The following is a 19,003-nucleotide window of genomic DNA, read 5'->3' as shown; positions in this document are numbered from 1 at the left end:
GTTCCTGATAGGCTTTTGATGAGATTTTGCAAGAAAATGCAGTTTGGTGAAAATGACTGAGCTCATTGTGTTACAGACATTCAGACAATCCCTTAGAAGCACTCAAATCAGATGTTCCCAGTAACCTAATGCCATTTTCTAATTGGCCCACGTGTTGCCCTGATGATGCGGTGCACATGTGGACATTTATGGGGTTTTGATTCTGTTCCTCTCCATAAACGCCTGATATTTATGCAGATTGACTATTCACATGGGAGCTGTTAGTCCTGATATCTGATGACCATTCAGAGGAGTCAAGCACATTTCTGATCCAACTCCAACTTCCCTTCAGATCTCGACTTCAATGGGCTGGATTAACATCTGACAAAGGAATGACTGCATTTGACTGCATATTTCATGTGCAGTAAAACTGTTTATGACGCGTAGCTGTGCTTTTTTATTCATGCAGAAATGAGATTACGCTAGTGTTTTTGAAAACCAATCATCACTGAAGTAGGCTGCATAAAATGACAGGAGCACCTTGCAATATCATGCAATCCAGTGTAGCAGTCCTGCAATAAATTAACACATTGTGAAGTTTAGAAAATCGTGTTTTCATTGCCAGAGTGCTCAGGAAAGTTTATTTAAACTTTTGAGGATGTAATTTATGGTGATAATTTAACATTTTTCATTTTAACGGAGGTGCTCCTGCTCATTTGTCTTTCCATTTGTGTACATATTTTTGACATTTGCAAAATATCAGAAAGACAGTTTTCACTGGCAAGTGTCCCACAGCATTGACACTCAACTCATAGTTTGTGTTTCAAATCAGGCCTTCAACAATGCGTTGGCTGGCCAGGCGACTATTTTCTAATTCACAATGAAAATAAATTAATTCGTGCTGCAAATTTTGTTTGTTTTAGTAGTAAAGGATCGGTACAGTTTCTTGGCTGTGACTCAGTTAATCTGAAATCATAATAAATCATTTTTGAGAAAGATGAGTTATGGGCTTTCAAATATTAAGTTATTCATTGTTGCTTATGCATCTGATTATTTGAAGAAAAAGATTTTTAAAAAATATTTCAGTGCCAAGAGTCCATAAAGATGAAAAAATTATGACTGTCTCACTTCTTATTAATGGAAGTCTTTGATACTGGTTGACTATCCAAAGAGTATCTGAGGCGCTCTGATTTTAAATATAGAACTAAATAGAATTCTTTATTAATACACGGGTAAATAAAATAATAAAGACTTGTTAAATTTAATATTAAAGTGCCTGGTTACTCTTTGGACTAAGGACTTCCATTAATAAGAAGTGGGACAGTCATTGTTTTTTCATCTTTACTGAAAATTATCGTTTATTTTATTAACTAGTCTGTCATTTTGCAAAAGTGCCCCCAGGCAAAGCAGGTTGAGTATCAATCATCTGGCTGCACTCAGCTCAGCAGTGCTTGGAACAATGCTAACATGCTAATGTTGAGCAGGTTTAATTTTAACGATAGTCACTGTGTTACATTGGTGTTAGTACTAAACACTCAGTCCAGCTGAGGCTGATGGGAAAGACTTGAGGGTATTTGATCATAAACCAAAATATTGGACAAATTTTGTGGAGACGTTGGTGCTGGATAAAAAAAACAAAACACTGTATGACCAAAGTTGTTACAATTCATCCTGAGGTTTAGTGGCAATCCATCCAGTGGTTGCTGAGACATTTTACTGAAAACCATAAATGTCAACCCCCTGGTTGTGTTAGCGGAAAAGTAAAGGCCAGTTCATGCTGTCTGCAAGAGTCCACGTGAGATAAATTTTGTCATCTGCAAAAGAGTGTGAGGGTCCACCAGGACTCTCTGTAGACGTCCATGTGTAGCCTGAAATTTGTGACCGTGCAGACTGAACGCGCTGCAAGCATGCCGACTGCACATGAGAAGAGGTTCTCCACTCTCCACATCTTTACAATTCATCAGTACAAGAGTTGTAATTGAAGTAGTCGCTGCATGACGTTGGGGGTGCTTTGATTTGTAGCTACCTGCTTTCCATTGAAAGAGCCCAAAACACAGTGGGAAGTTCTAAAATCTCCAGATATCCTGTGTTATGTCCTACCACTGTGTTACTCCGTTAGTAGCTGCTGTATCCTGTAAAAAGTGCAAAGTTATAACCTTTCAGACACATCCACAGAAGCCCTGTGTGCTTTTTTGTGTTTGATATGAGGATCTGTGTAGCAAACCAACACATACGTATTGTAGAATAACTCGAGCCGCTTTTAAAGTCTGCTTGGATCAGCGCACGGGGATGTGAAAACCATTAAGAGGATAACCAGATTCCTTTGGACACATCTGATACACAAGTGAAAGAAAATGTTTTCAAGCTCAGTAAGATCCTTCCTCTGGGAATCATGAATATTTGTGCCAAATTTCATGGAAATCCGTGCGTCAGTTTTTTAAATATATCAGTCAGACCCACAGCGGTGAACCAGCTGACTTCATCATCCCTGAAGCCACGCTGCTTGACTAAAATCATATCTACCCAAAGTTAACGATGATGTCACATTTCAACAGCGAGGCTAAAACCTTAAACATGCTTTATAATCCTGCTAAATGTTTATTGACTGTCCACAATATTTCATGGTCGCGGCTGCTCCCAGTCTGCATATTGTAAACAACCTCTGAGGGCAACGGAGAAAGTGATGTTGTTTAGTTAAAAGCAGTTTTACAAGGTCCCCGCCTACCCGCCAGTTGAAAGACCACCGGCTCTGGATGATGTGAGGCTAAAAGCAAATGGACTAATTAACCATCTGATCTGAGAGAGTAGGCCACAGCTCACAGATAATTACTTTCATCTGCCCTGTTTATATGCAGAGTGTATGCTGACAAGCCAGCGGTGAGACGGTGTGTCTAACGCTGCTGGAAGTTAACCAGCAGAGTGCCACGCAGCGTTTCAGTCCCATGATGCCGCCTGTGTGATCAATCGTCTTGCACAGTGGGTTCAGAGCTGCAAGCTGAAGAATGTGTACATTATTGTGCTTTATATGCATTCAGCTGCACATTCGGACACGGGTCACTCTCACGCACGTCTTTATAAGTCCTATAAGGCTCTTTTATCCTGCACAAGTTTTCCATTTGAACGAACGTCGACTTTTGGCTGAAACCGTGATCACAATCAATGGTTCTTCCAGCTTGTACTGACCCACTTTCAAACCACGAATCAGTCCCAGACTGGAGTATGTGAGACGGTGTCATAAAATATAGGGTCTACACTCTCCAACAGTGAGGGGAACGTGGGACCCCTCCAAAGAGTGGACTTCCTTCCAACTTTAATCCCCCTGATGTTTCATTCCTCCACTCCTAAGTGCTGCGTGACGATGGCCCTGTGAAATGCAACTATGCAGCGGAAATGTGTCATTTCTCACGTTGTCAGTGTTGATCAGAGTATCAGCAGATACAAAGGCAGTTTGGCAGGGAGACCCTTGCCTTTGTGCCTTTGCGAGGCTAATCTAAACATCATAGGGGGGAAAAAATTTCAGAGCCGGTCGCCTCAGCTTATAAAACAACGTTTTCTCACGCCTGAAGCAGTTGATGTCATGACTGAGCCGTAGCCAAGTTTAAAGAGAGCTGCACACTATAAATGGATGAAGAGAAATGGCTTTCGTCTTCGGTTATTGCTTCTCGACTTGGAATCTTTAAACAGAGCAGGACTGTGCGGAGCCGTGGACATTTTTTGTGCCTGTGTACACTGTGTAACAAATTCCTGTGTGAGGTCCTGTCTTTCTGTTGTGACTTGTATACGTGTAAAGCTGATAAAGACGAGTGCACTCCAACCTGCTCTCCTCGGCTCTGACGTCAGGCCGCTGATACTCCCTGACTGACAAGTCTTGCTGTTTCCTTGCTGAGATGTTGACTGTGAACATGTCTCTGCATTAACTCTGTCATTTTGTGTGAGGTGAATTCCTGTGTGGACTCCTAAATTAGTACATATTATTTTGGTGATGTGTTCTTGTTCTGTGGAGATGAGTTTGTTTTTCTGAACATCTGTTTAATTTCCCAGAGTATCGGGTTTCTCCTCTGAACAACTAATCTGGCAGGAGATGGTTGAGCTAGTGGCAAAATAGAGCAATTATGTGATTGGTCTTTGATTACAGAGCGTTTCATTTGTCAGATGAGTTTGCCATTTGGAGGGTCAGACCTCCTGGGATTATTGTGACAGCCCCTTCTTGGCTTTATGAAGTAGCATTTGGAATCCCATGGATATGAAAGACCTCTTTGTTTTATGAATGATGTTGCACTGTTAAAATTGAAATTTAACAAACATCTTCAAGCTGGGAGCCAAGGCTTTAATTTTCACATGCTCCAATGTCTTCTACTCCCATCACTCTGTATCTGCGCCTGTTCGTTGCCTTTCTTTCCGTCTCCCCAGCTGTGCTGAGTTGTGTGTGACAGACTCCAGCTCTGTCGCCCTTCCCTCCTCCATCCCCCTCCTCTCCTAAACCCCTCCATCCCCCTCCTCTCCTCGCAGCTTCCCAGACTAATTGAAGCCAGAACCTGGGAAAATCCTGCAGGTAGGACAGGAATCCAGGGTGGAAAATAAACCAGATCCCGAGCGCCACAAATTCCATCACGCAGTCTCACTTCCTCCGAGCCACCGGAGCCTGGGCAGCATGCGCTCAACACCTCGTGCATGCTCGAGCAGAATGCGCTCTTTAATATATAACTCACGCACTTAGGCTGCAACAGTTTTTACTGCGCACACTTGCTGTAATTAATCTTACAGGAATTTAAATACAGCAGATGCGTTCACAGCTCTGTGATATATGAGCATACAAATGAATGTAAAATAGCAACACTTGAAAAACACTTTAGAACGTAGGAATAAATGCAGTGCTGTGTGTCTTATTATTACAATAAAGATAAAGTGGAAGCTGCTTCACGACAAGGCCAGCATGCGGTGGCCTTTTCCTACAGGGTGTGCTTACAATCAGACTAATAGACACCATGGGTGTCAGACTGGGCCTGCTGTTTTGTAAACTTACACTGGCTAACCTAGTCATTATGCTCGCTCCAGTCAAAGAGACTGACTTCTGTTTGATGTTATTTACTGAGGGGTTTTGAAGCGTTATTTAATATACCCCCTCAGGGCCTTTGTCCTCTCGCCCTCCTCGTTTTTTATGTGTGTGAAGTACGACTGCTCTGGAAGCAGAAGAGGAAGAAGGGCTGCTATATTTGTGGGCGCCGATAAGCCATGAGGGTGCTTTAAATGAAGTATGACACCTGATGTAAACCTCTGAGGGGCTGCAGGGCATCAGACTGCTTCCCCAGTTAGAGCAACATGCACGCATGTTATCCTCTCGTCTTCCGGAGACTTATGACTTCACGGCAAGTTTAGGATTTGAGGAGTTATGTTCCCTGAACTTTCAGAAATCCAACCAGCAGATACCACCCCTCTCCCCTCCACCCACAGCTCTCTCCCCTGCTGACTGGGAGGTCAGACGGAGCATGTGAGGGCCCTTTTCCTCCCAATTAGTCTGCCTGCTAATGAGGCCCAACCATCCCTCTACCACTGCCATCCATCCCTCCTTACCTCCACACCTCCACCTCCCTCCTTGCTGCCTTTCCACCATCAATCCTGAGGCCCGAGCTGCCTCTCTCTGCCCACTCCGCCCCTCTGCTCCCACACCACCACCTCCCCACTGGGTGTAATTATCACGCAGCCGGCTTATAAAAACCCTGCAGCACAAGCCAGGCACTCGCCTTGCTAACCAGCAGTCGCAGCATGGGGTTTTTTCTCTACCTATGAGCTTTTCATTTTCTTATTATTTTCTCTCTGATTCTGTGCTTTTTGTTGAGCAGCTGAGCGTCGTATCTGATCCACACATCCTGGGCTTGTTGTCACTGGGCACCGTCACGTGTTGCTGTGTAACAGAACCCCCCCCCAGCAGAGGTCAGAGGTCACACTTCCCGTTTCCTGTCTCTGCTGGGTCATCAGAGGGTCTCCCTGCGAGGGTCAGGGACCTCCTCTGTTCCTCCTCTGCCTTTTGTTTGGGACGGCGGTGCTCTGGGGGGCACTGCACAGTTGAGGCTCCGCTCTGGACCTGTCAAAGTGTTAACACTTCCTAACTTTATCATTCCCCTCACATGTTCGCTGCCTTTTCATCTTGCCAGACTCCCATATTTTTGCAGTATGTGGTGGGCTCTCTGTCTCTCTTTTTCTCGTTAACTCCCCCCCTCCTCCCTTTGCTGTTTCCTCCCACCCTCAGTTTTCTTTGGTTTCTGCTACAAGCTAATCTACAGCAGAGCAGCACTGAAGCTCCAGCATGTTCAGACCTCTCCACCCAGCTGAGCGTCCTCCGACTCCCGCTAGGTGTGATCATGGGACACACAGTGACAGTCTGCTGATGTTGAAGTGGAGGGTTTCTTAGCAACACATGACTCTGGAAACCACAGCGATAACGTGTAAAGCAGACGAGTAGCAGACAAAAAGAGATTGTCTGAGGGGAGTAATCTGATTTAGCAACCAGCGGCCTGTGCAGGAATGAGACTTTTTAAACTATTAAACCCCACACAAACAATCGGGCACATTCACAGACATAAGTCAAGATTTTCATTTGGTTAACCTCAGAATTCAATTACAGTCATACCAGATATATTTAATGCCAGAGGGAGAGAACTCCAAGCCTTGATCTCTACTGTGTATGTTGAAATGCAACGTTTTATTCTTCCAGAAGACGAACAATTTATTTAGTACGTAAAAGAGTTTTCATTATCTTTCATAGATTATATATGAGAGGAACAAAGTTCCTGCCAAGAAAGTGTAAACATCCATTCAGGATTCAGTCCAAACTATCTGGAAATAGACTTATGGGTTTAGTCAGAAAGGTGGAGTGGACACACGCCCAGTTTAACACAGGACCAGAGAGCTACTTTTTCTCTGTGTGTTCTGTTTCCGACTGGAAGGAACATCAGGAAATTAATCTTGTCTGCATTAACTGTCTGAGGCTGGGCTCCCGTTGCGTGACATTCTCGACCGCGGACAGATAGAGGAAGACAAGGAAGAGGGTAAGGAGGGGGGAAAAAAGGAAAACAGGGAGAAGAATGAGACAGCACCGCTTCCCCTCCTCTTTACATTTCAGATTCAATAAAAGTTGAGTAATGAGTCGAGGAGAGCGGGTGGGAATGCAGCGTCGTCCGAAACGCCGCTCCGCCTGCTGAGGAGGCTTTCCATGACTCACTCTGTGGAAAGTGCCTTCTGTCATTCCTCTGTCTGTCTCCCTATCTGTCTCTGTTCTCCCATGATGAACTTCATTCATTTCCACTCGCTCCCTGTCTCTGTCTGGGCTCCAAACAAGGACGTCTGCCAGTGTGATACAAACACAGCAGCTCAGAGGACATGTGGGGATTAGGTGTAAGGAAAGTCCATTTCCTTCATTTATCAGGAAAAATAGTCTGTGATGTGTTTGTCTAACATGGTGACCCGGACATCAGCTTTAAGAAATGTGCCTTTCAGTTTTACAGGAGCTCTGGTATAAATAGCAGACAATTAGAGACTACAGTGTAAAATGCAGCAGCTTATTGTTTTTTAACCAGCGCCTGGAAAGCACATTAGAATTATGCATGTTACACTATCATATAAAAACACTGACTACAGCTCACCATTGAACTCATAATAATAGTTGTTTTGCAACGTGGGTCTCACTTTCTTAGATCTGAACACAGTTTCTAATGGTAATAATACGGTTAGTAGTTAGTAAGTGAGACATGGAAAACATTGCCAAGAAGAAGTTTTACATGAAACTTACTTGTAGGAGAAGCACAGGCGAACAGTAAACTTAGCACTTAAACATTGTGTCGCAAACATTCTTCAGGTTGAGTTTCTGGTTCAGCTTTGACCAGACTTTCTGTGCCACAAGGGATTATTCTTCAGATATTTTGGCTGAACTGCTTGAAACTGTCTAAATACTTTCTCCATGAGACAAATTTTCTAAAATTTGGAGACATGACAGTCCTTGAACATATCATATCTGAAAAACTGAAACCAAGTCTAAACATAAAATTGTGAGATTTCATCATCAACAGGTAAAATGCACATTGAAACTGCAGTGTTCTCCCACAGCTAACTTGAAAATCCCACCAATTAACTAGACAGTGTAAATATGTTGTTTGGACATTTCTTTAGAGTTGTGTTTCTGGCCATGGATGAGACAAATTTTCTAAAATTTTGAGACATGACAGTCCTGGAACATATCATATCTGACTTCACTGAAAAATTGATACCAGATCTAAACTTAAAGTTGTCAGATTTCATCATCAGTGGGTAAAATGCGCATTGAAACCACAGTATTCTCCCACATCATATGGTTGCGGCTAACTTGAAAGGCCCACTAATTAACTAGATAGTGTCAATATGTTTTTTTGGCATTTCTTTAGAGTTGTGTTTCTGGCCATGGATGCAGAGTTATCATCCACTGTCCTGCCTCCAGAGTCTTAAAAGTCGACTTGATGAGTGAGCAAATGTTGAGCAGTTACAAGCGGAGGATCAAGCGCTCCCTCGTGAGGATGGTTTACACCCACGGATTCAGTTTTCTGCACTCATACGTGTTCCTGATTTTCATATGCACCATTTTTGTAACTAATTAAATGCAAAATACACACATAACACCTTTACACATAATCATGATCCATCGATAATGCAACCACTTTGATTAAAGCAGTTTCAAGGCAGCGTGTGACTCAAACCCCCAAAATCAGGTCAGTTGTTTTTATCACTGTGTTGTCTAAAAACAGCACGTGATGACTGTGTGCATTTTAAGCCTTAAACTCAGCGCAACAGCGAAACCATGATTTTTGTTCTGAGTATATGGTAAGTAGGTCTGCTCGGGAACTTAATCCTTAAGTTCTGCAGATTAGATTTGCAGACAAGATGTGTTGAGGCATTGATAGAAACATTCAGAGCAGCAGATTCCGTCTGGGCCGAGTCATGAGCAGCTTGTCCAGACATGTCCTATGCATGGTAGAGGAGGACATAACATGGGCCCTGATCCCAATCACAGACACTTTTTCTACGCTCCTTCCGCCTTCATTACTCATCCTCTTACTATGTCTCTATCACTCATTCACCTCTGCAGCTCCTACATTTATACATTTAGATCCCTGTGACTTGAGGACAACTGTGGGGCAGGGTCTCTGTGCCAGCTCACATGTAGAAGACCACAGCTGATGATCAGTGAGCAGGTTGAATTGTATCAGTGCAGGTCAAGCAGCGGCTCTGAGGCTCCGTCGCAGCTGTCGTGTTGAACAGTGACCCTGTGTGGAGTTCATGTCATGTGTGGGAGGCAGTGACAGACTTGTGGTTTCTGTGTCTCTGTCTGGGCTGGTCTGCATTGAGCAATCTGCCACATGTTTGGGCTTTGTGTGCAGCCTTTGAGCCCATGTTTCCTTGGTGTGACTTGCGCTTTTGTGTTAAAGGGAGGTGAGCCCTGTGGCCTGCGGGATGCCTATAGTCACACTGATTACATGTTCTGTGTGTCCAGCTGTCTGTCCGGGCCAGCTCCTCCATGCAGCTCCTGAACTCAGAGGAGAGAGAAGAAGAAGAAGAGTGAGAGCGCCAGATTTCCTCTCTTAATGGAAAACATACTGAGCATTTCTCCAAAAACATGTCTCTTTTATTTGTTTCCTCCCCGCTTCCTTTTTGCTTTGGGTTTTATTTTAATTGCAGAAGATTCCAGTTCAGAGCTGCTTGAGGTTTTCTCCCTCTTGTGGTAAATCTCTGGAGGCTCTTGGCGGATCATGCAGCGGTTCAGCCATGCCAAAAGCGCAGCGTCACTTTCGACACAAACATACATCCCACCCCTCCACGCTACCGCAGCCGTGGCACAGGCAGGCAGCCAGCAGGCCGAAGCCACAGCAGCCTGCCTCCCCCCCGTGGAGCAGGGCACAGCTCGCTGCTATGGCTCATTTAGGCCCTCGCTGTGATTACATAGCCAATTTCTTTTTTTAATTCTCAAAAAAACATTTCTTCAGTATTTTTTTCATCTGTTGCTCATGTGCTGATATTTATAGCTGGTATGTTCTTGGTCCTGCTTCCCTCATGTGTGTGTTAGGAACTTTAAGTTTAAAAATGTAAAATTCTCAGAAAAATGGCAGTGTCTGTTTGTCGGCCAGTCAGTCCACTGCTTTATCTGATTTATTACTTTATCCTAATTATTGTCACGGAGCACAAATATGGTACAAATTTCCGCTGTCCCCAGAGGATTAGCTGTCCCTGTATCAGACTGTCACTACACAATTATTATGGTCAGTAGAATTAATTCTAACAATATTGTCTTCATATCTAGAGGAAATTTATTGTGGGTGGTGTCTCGCTGTCGTCTGCTTTCTCTGTCTTGATTTTACCTTACAGTTGTATTCACACAGTTACGGCGTCTTCTCAGCTCTATTTGTATAGCACATTTCAAATGTCAGGGCAACTCAATGTGCTTTACATGAAAACAATAAAAACATCGGAATCATTCAGACAAGCATAAAAAGCACAGTTCTAATGATAAATACAATAAAACACAGAAAAGAACGAACATTAGAAATATATAAAAAAATAAAATTACAGTTTGCATTTAAAACTATTTAAACGAGCTGTAATAGGAAAGCAGTGGCAAACAGAAAAGTCTTGAGCTGTGATTTAAAAGAAGTGAGATTTGGAGCAGAACTACAGCTTTCAGGGACTTTGTTCCAGATATGTGGAGCATAATAAGCAAACGCTGCTTCACCATGTTTAGTCGTAACTCTAGGGATATTCCTGAGATGTTTCTACTAGTGCCACTAGTGGGTCAGAGTTATCCAGTGAAATATTTCTACCTATTTAATAAGTTGCATATTTAAAATCCCCAAATGATGACTTTAAGTATGAACTATGAACTTGACATTTGGCAACGGCCTTCATGTCCCCATTAAGATGAATCACTTTCGTCATCATCCTTCTGCAAATGCTGATTTAACACCGAAGAACTTATCTCTGCGTATTAAAGTTAAATATTTTGAACTTGTTCCCATGAGAATAATCCCAACCTGTACTAAAATGGCTTAAATGTAACTCTGCACTGTTGTTTATTCCAGAATATGCACACATGAAGTCCCTCCCTCTTTATCCATGCACACCTCCCTGTTTGCTGCAGCTCAAGCACACCAGCTCACCCACAACTCTGTTCAAACGATGTAAAACTACTCTACACTACACAATGCCATGTTGTCATATTGGAGTAATTTAGGTGTCCATGTTGAAACCGCATGCTGTTTCTGCAGAAGAAGAATAAGCTCCATCCTGCAAGTTAACAGGATTGATTCTTTAGGTTTGCTACGTATGAAACCCTGAAAGTCTGAATCCATGTTTTTGAGGCTGTCATCAGTACACTGTAGTTCCAAGGTAGAAATACTTAATCATAGTGTTTACTACTTATTTCATTCTTGATGTGTCTTCCAGCATATACAAACACCGTATGGACACATTAGTGATGTAAAAAAAAAAAAAAAACCAACCCTTATAGAGGTCTTTAATTTGTCAAAGTACCCAACTAGCGTGGAACATTCCCACAAAATTGGCTAACATCACCTGCAAGGTCTTGTAATTTTGAAAGAAAATGTTTCAATCAGATGTTCAAAAATGTTTTAAGAATATTTTCATTTCCAATAATGTTCCTATAATGTGTTATTATAATGGTGTAACATCAACATTTAAAGGACATTGTCAGGAGCTAAACAGGATGTAATTGGTGTTAGGTAGCAGGTGTTAGCATGCTAATGTGCTAAACTGAGATGGCAAACACTGTTCATGCTAAAAAGGATCTGCATGTTAGCATTGCCATTTTGAAGATTTTAGCATTAGCATGTACCTCAAAGTTGGATGTTAGCATGAGCATTTAGCTCAGAGCAGGATATTGGGATTAGCATTTAGCTCAAAGCACCACTAATAGAGTCTAACAGAGCAGCTAGCATGGCTGTAGACTCTTGGTGAGTCTTCTAACGTCAGCAGACAGTGAATCAGAGGACAGCATGTCTATTTATGTGTTGAGGAGAGTTTATGCTGGAAGGTGGAGAGTTTCACATGGCAGTGATCACATAGACTGAACTCTAAACAGAGGTACAGCAGCTGGTGATGATGGTTTGCCCCTCAATCCTCAGTTCCTTTTTTTAGGTTTTGTTCCGAAATACCCAGAGCCATGTCTTTCTCCCCCGGCTTTACTAGTGTTTGTTTGCCTTTTAACAAGGTTTGTGAGGTGTCCCTCCCCTTGCAGAGTCCAAGCGCGTTGCCAGGATACAAACCATGAAAAGGAATTTCAGGACCTCAGTAAATCTATGGAGGACTCTGGCAAATGCAGACAAACACATTTCAGTCTTTAACAAAACAGTTCAGTACATTAAAGTCCCATTCATCACGGGGGGAGTTCACTTCTGGACGTTTTCATGTGACACCCTGGAGCGCCGAGCTCTGTCAGCAGGTGGCGCTCTGCTGTACAGCCTCGAAAGGAAGTGAAAATGTTCCTATGGATCCTGTCTGTGAGTTACTGTTTGTCCATCCTTGGCCTAAGTGACCAGGCTTTTAGAAATGTTGTGGTCATCGTCCGTGTATGGCCTCAATGTTGGGGTATGAATGGAGGTTTGTTGGGCAGCCATGCCGGGAACAAGGTGATGTGTGTTCCCTCTCTAAACTTCAGAGTTTATGTCACTTGTAAAAGCCAGATTGACTGGCCTGTATATGCAGGCGAAGGGAACAGGGTTGTTTATCTTCTGACTGACGTAATTCTGCGATTAGCTCTGGGTTTTTTTATACCTCCGCTCACAAACACACAGTCTGAGGGCCAGGCAGACGTAGCAGCTGACCTGAGACAAGGCCCATATGAACTCAATTTTCTCCCAGAGACAACAAACCAAAAACAACAACAAAAAATGCATGCTGACGTATGCAGATAGGAAGGAAATAAATAAAAAAAATTTAAAAAAGCAAGACGGAGGCAGAGCGGTGAGATGAAAGGATGCTTGGAGGGCAGGCGGCTGGAATTTAGCACATCTGTTAGTTTGGCAGGGCTCTCAATCATGTGTGATGTTGTGAAGCCTGAAAGATGGTCAGAGCCTGGCTATGGAGGTTGTATCCAAGCACACACGTTTTTCACCCATAGATACAAGAAAAAAATGTCTATGTTGTTCTAAAGCTATGCAAAGTCCCTGTGAATGAGGTTTTTCTTTAAAGGCGCCACGTTTCACTCATTAAATGTATAAAGTTTGCTGTTCCTTCATACTTGGTTTAAGAGGAATTTAAAAATTGTTAGTGAAATTACTTTACGGCTCTTGGACATTTTTTTATTATTTATGAGTTGATTAGCTTACCGCAGCTCTCAATAAACACTTCTGGTATGTGTTTCACAACATATTATGAGCTTCTGTAAATTGCATGGGAAAACATTTGAGTCTAAAAGGAACTTTACAGCCCAGAAAACCAAAGTGGATTTAGATCCTGCTAAAAAAATAATTTGTATTGCATACATATGTGGGAAATCCTGAATAAATGGGAGGAGAAGCACATCATAGTACAGTAAGGTAGATAGTTAGATAGATGGCTGATAGACATACTTTAACATAGATACTTTAACCAGAGAGCCTTTCCAAATTTTATATCAGTTTTAATTTTCTTAAACTGTCTTTTATTTTTTATCGATCCTACTCTGCATATGTTTTTATATAAATCAGTGTTTTCCTGCCTTTAAACTTGATGATTAATTTTTTGACGGTGTGAAGCACTTTGTAACGTGTTTTTTTGTAAATAACGTATATTTTTATTAATTTATTAATTATTAATTTATTTTTTTATTAATCCAGAGGGAAATTCAGGCATACAGTAGCTTACGTGACACAATGTGCAAAGTAAAGTACAAAAAGAAAAATACAGTGGCATATAGAAGAAAATAGAGCTAAATAATGAACAGGGAGCAGTGTGATACAATTATGGTGATACATACAGAGTAAAGGACAATACAACAGAGAGGTAATGGTTCAATTAGCAAACACAAGGACTGAGTAGACTGAATAATACTGTAGTGCAAAAATGAAGATAATGTAAAGTGATCATGTGCAGAACCAATAGTCCAAATATATAATTGTAAATGTACTGAAAACACTTAAATTCTGGTATTGGTGTTTGGTACATATAAATTGCCGAGCAAGTCTGTGTAATTCTGATTTTGTATGAAAATAATAACAGGAAAAGGTTTAAAAAAAAAAAAAAAAACTCTGGAAGACAGTTTGTTGGTGGGGCACAAATGGCAGGAGCTTCAGTTACAAAGACAGCACAACTGGTGAGTGTTTCAATGGGAGCAGTCATTAAAATATAATGACATCTGCATATGGATCTATGGGGAAAATATCAGTACATGTGTTTGGAAATTGTTGATGGTGCATTACTGCAAAAGAGGAAAAATAAAAGAGCAAATTTTTCACAGGAGATTTTCAGTGCAGATCGGACTGTCAGTAATAACGATTATAAAGAGGGATGTTATAGTAGGACTGCAGTGTATTAACTGTCATTACAAAGATGAATGTACATTGAGGAAGTCAACAGTATGTTGAACAAAGTGATGGAGTCAGATGAGTAATTTGAAAAAATGATTAGACCACCCTTGTTTTCTTCAATTCCTTGTTCATTTTAATGCCTGGTACCACTAAAGGTGTATTATTTGAAGAATACAATGAATACGACAAAAAATGCAGCTGATTCCATAACACTTAATGTCCTATTTGACATGCTTAAGCTTAATTGTTTTCCCAGGGTGTATAAGAGGCCTTTTCATGTCATTTCATGTCGTAAGCAGCACTGCACATGCAAAGGTCTAGAGTGGTTTCCTGCTGGCATTCAAGCCGTAGCACAACTCAGAAGTTGTCAGCTCTCATATAATGCCTAAAACAAAAGAGTTATGTGAAGTCACAAAGGCAGCCATCTTGGCATTGCTGGAAATTGGCATGAGTGAGACAAGACAGCCGTTAACTACACCAAGAAAAAACAAGCGTGGTACTACCAAATTGCTAGCTGGTCGCGGCAGGAAACGTTTTTCTACCCACCAGATGACTGTCACTCATCCATTCTTGTGTCAGGAATCATCATCAGACCTCCAAGGACCTTAAAAATTAGTGGGCACTGTGGATAAATGTGACTTGTTCAGAAAGGACAGTTGGAAAGCGACTTGTTGAAGCTGGTCTGAAGTCATATAGGGCAGGAAGAAGCCCTTCATCAAGGAAAGGCAGAGGAGAACCTGGTTACTCTTTGCTGGGATCACAAGGATTGGACTGTTGATGATTGGGCTGAAGGTTCTCTTCAGGGATGAATCCAGTTTTCAGTTGATGTCCACTCCAGCCAACTTACTTGTTAGGAGGAAGCCTGGAGAAGCTACAAACCAGACTGTCTGCCCCTACAGTAAAACATGGGGGAGGATCAGTGAAGATCTGGGGTAGTTTCAGTCTGGGTGGAACAGGGCAAATGAACCAGGTCATGTACAGAGCTACTCTTGACAACAGTCTTCTTCCATCAGCTGGAAAGCTCTTTCCTGCCTCCAATGACTGGATTTTCTAACAAGATCTAAATCCAATTGAAAACCTGTGGGAAATCATCAAACACAAAATGGAGAACCACAAGCCCAAAAACAAAGCAAATTTGTTTGAAATTGTGCAACAGGAATGGGCTGCTGTGACAGCAAAACAATGTCAGAAGCTGGTGGAGAGCAGCCAAGACGCATGGCTGCAGTCATCAGAAACGATGGTTATGCAGCAAGTACTAACTCCTGTGTGGATCATGTGACTAGAACAGACAGAAAAGAAAACATGGAATCCTAAAAGCTGTTTTTGGCAGAACAATGCCATAGCTATTGATGGAAGAACTGAAGTGATTTCGGTTATTATCAAGAAAATCATGGAAAATGTCTAGGTATCAGCTCTTAAATTAAACTCTTACGAGCTATTTTTGTTGTTATCATTATATTTGTCCAAACAAATGTACCTTTAGTGGTACCAGGCATTAAAATGAACAAGAAATTGAAGAAAACAAGAGTGGTCTAATTATGTTTTTCTATGACTGTAGATGTTCTGAGTGATCATTTTTATTCATCATGGTATGAAATATTTATATCCTGACGGAGTCTTTGAGGATGACTCCATTCCTGGGGCATGAAGCATCACTGGATGGTTTGAAGGGGATGAAAACAATGTGATTCATATGCCGTGACCTTTACAGTCACCAGATCTTAATTGACTTTATGGGAGATTTTCAAGAGCCATGTTCAACAGTGCTCTCTAGTACCATCCTCAAAACACCAAATAAAGGAATGTCTTTCGGGAAAATTGTGTTTATGACTCCAGTATAGTTTCAGAGACTTGGAGAATCAATGCCAAGGAGCACTGAAGCTGTTTGGGTGGCATATTGTGGCCCATCACCTTACCAAGACACATTATGTTGGTTTTTCCTTTAATTTGTCAAATGTCTGCATATATGTGCACAATTTCTGCTTGTCGTAGAGCTTTGGTTGCATGTTTTTTTTGGCTTTCTTGGCACTATTTTCTGTGTTTTATCTGCTGTCTGGTTTTGTATTGCTGCCATCTTGGCCAGTTCTTCCTTGCAAAAGAGGTTTTCAAGTTAAAATGGGTTCTTAACCAGTTCAGCAAAATAAAAACGAAATATTACATATAGCATTAACAGTCATCTTTCCTCATCCTTCATCCTGCTTTTTAATTTTAGATCCTGAGGCTTTGATTTCCACTTGGGCAGAGTGTGTTGTGTGGTGTTATTGCCCTGAGACAACCACTCAAGACAATGATGTTTGCCAGTAACAACACAATCACACCAGTCTGCTTACCCCACAGTTTCTTTTTCTACCAGTAAATTACATGGACCCAAAGCCACAGCCCTTTGAATGAATCACGTTTGGACAGAAATACCAAAACTGGCAAGGATAACAAAACTGTTTTTCCTGCCTGGTGATTAAAATAAGAGTTTGGTAAATACAAACGCTTTTAGATCTCACTGAGTTTTTGTCTGGAATTCCCCTCATACTGTTATAATCACACGGTACGAGCCAGGATCAAAAGACAACCCTTATTTATTTTCACAGCTTTGTTAAACCATTAATACGCACCGGCACATTCCGACCGCAGAGTGACTCATGAAGAGGCTGAGAGCATTTTTAACGTCATTACTTTTTTTTCTTACCGCTTCCTGTTTGTCCCACAGTTGCTGCGGATTGTGACGGTGTCTGAGAAGCGCTGGAGAGCCCGGTCGCGTGGAGCCGGAGTGGACGGCTGGAACGACGAGGGCGAAGAGGGGTTCGAGAGCGGAGACTGCGACGACGAGGACGAGTGCACCGGCGTGTCGGGGCTGGGGCCGCCGCCGAGACGCAAACGATTACGCATTTTCGCAGGTCAGACTCACGTGTGTTTAAGATGCATCTCCAAATTAACTTTAACTACATCTTGTGTGGTTTCAAATGAGCTGCCTGCTCTGCACATTGATAAATTCAAATTACCCTAAATTGGATTTATGAGTCGGGCTGTGAAAAAATTGTTGGGCACAAGCTATTAAGTTGTTTGTGCCTGCAAACCAAATTGGAGCTATTTACTTTAAAAGTGCGCATGAATAGATCTGGCCTGTTTTGCAGTGAGTCAGAGTGATCGCAGTCCAAACACAGGCGGTAGGCACACAAGCAGCGAGGTGTTTACATGACTACTGTACATGTTGACACCACCGTGACACTATGCAGCAGGAGACGCGAAACTTCCGCAGGTAGCCGCTCAACCTCAACCTCCTGACCTCTCCGCTGTCAGTCCGGTGAAAAAAAACGTCTGACGTTCTCGCTCAAAGCCAAACAAAGAACATAAAAAAGCTACAAACTGCTGGAAGAAAAGAAACCAAACAGAAGAGGAGGGAGAAAAACAGCGAGGGAGCAGGAACAAGCGGCTTCGATACTCAGACACAAAGCCGGCGCAGCTGAGCAAACACGGCAGTGGGAGTAGTCCTCTTGTCGGGGATGTTGTGGCAGAGATTTGGGTTTGCCGGGCAGGGAGTGGGAGCAGGAACCCGGGGTTCACACAGGAATCCTGCAGGGCCATCACTTCCAGCAGGCTGGGCCGTGAGAGTCTGATGCCCTCTCCTACACACTCCTGTTAGCCTGACTCCACCTTTCTGCCTCAATTCACTCATTATACTTCTGACTTCCAAGCTGCTCAAGGCTCCACTTCTGTCTCCACAATTTTCTCTTATCTGCCCTGCGAAATACGAGATTAGATGCTTTTAGTGTTTGTGTCTGCAGGCACATCTACGCCTGTTTGCGCCTGTTTGTACACAAGCCAGTGATGTTTGCAGACCTTGGTAAGTCCCTCCTCATTGGCAGATGCACAGATAGCTGCTGATAGCCTGCAATGACCCAGCAAAACGCTGAGCCAGCATGGACCATTTTGGTCAAACAGGGGAGCAGGAGTTCAAAGGTTGACCTGCAGAGCACGAGGCCTAATGGGCCGCCTGTCTGTGCCCCGCTGCTCTGAGATGGACGAGACGGATCCGGTTTCACAAAGCCTGGACCGGATCGATGGCGTGGTGCACACACACACACACACATATATGCGCGCACAAGAGGTGGGGAAAAGGTGACAGAAGCCACAACAACAAGGTGCAGACAGGACAGAAGCAGGGCTGAGACCCCGACGTAGCCCACCTGTCAGCCTGCTGACCGTACAGAGGATGTTCCCGATGATTGATCTCTGCTCGCTCATTCTCTACACAGGTTCCATAACCTTCACATAACTATTACCACTCACCCACTACACACACACACACACACACACACACACACACACACACACACACACACACTTCCCCTCCCGACCAATCAAGCCTCATGCTACACATTCCCCAGAGCATTCCAGGCCAGGGGAGCTATTCCAGGACAGGGACCTGCCCCTCCACCCCAAACATATACACACCACCCACCCCCAACCCTCCACAGCCACACCAACAG

At 42.8% G+C, this 19,003-nt stretch overlaps 1 protein-coding gene across 1 annotated transcript in view; it reads left to right on the top strand.

The window, feature by feature from the left end:
- Positions 1–19,003, top strand: part of gpc3 (glypican 3) — a 150,351-nt gene that overhangs the window by 113,518 nt on the left and 17,830 nt on the right. Inside the window, exon 7 of the mRNA XM_023283393.3 lies at positions 17,224–17,410. Coding sequence (XP_023139161.2) covers positions 17,224–17,410 — 187 coding nt within the window. The remainder of the gene's footprint in view (positions 1–17,223; positions 17,411–19,003) is intronic.

Source organism: Amphiprion ocellaris, chromosome 13 (assembly GCF_022539595.1).
Source record: "Amphiprion ocellaris isolate individual 3 ecotype Okinawa chromosome 13, ASM2253959v1, whole genome shotgun sequence".
Taxonomy (NCBI): Eukaryota; Metazoa; Chordata; class Actinopteri; family Pomacentridae; genus Amphiprion; species Amphiprion ocellaris.
Note: the sequence above shows the minus strand (reverse complement) of the source record. Positions and strands in the feature narration are given on the sequence as shown.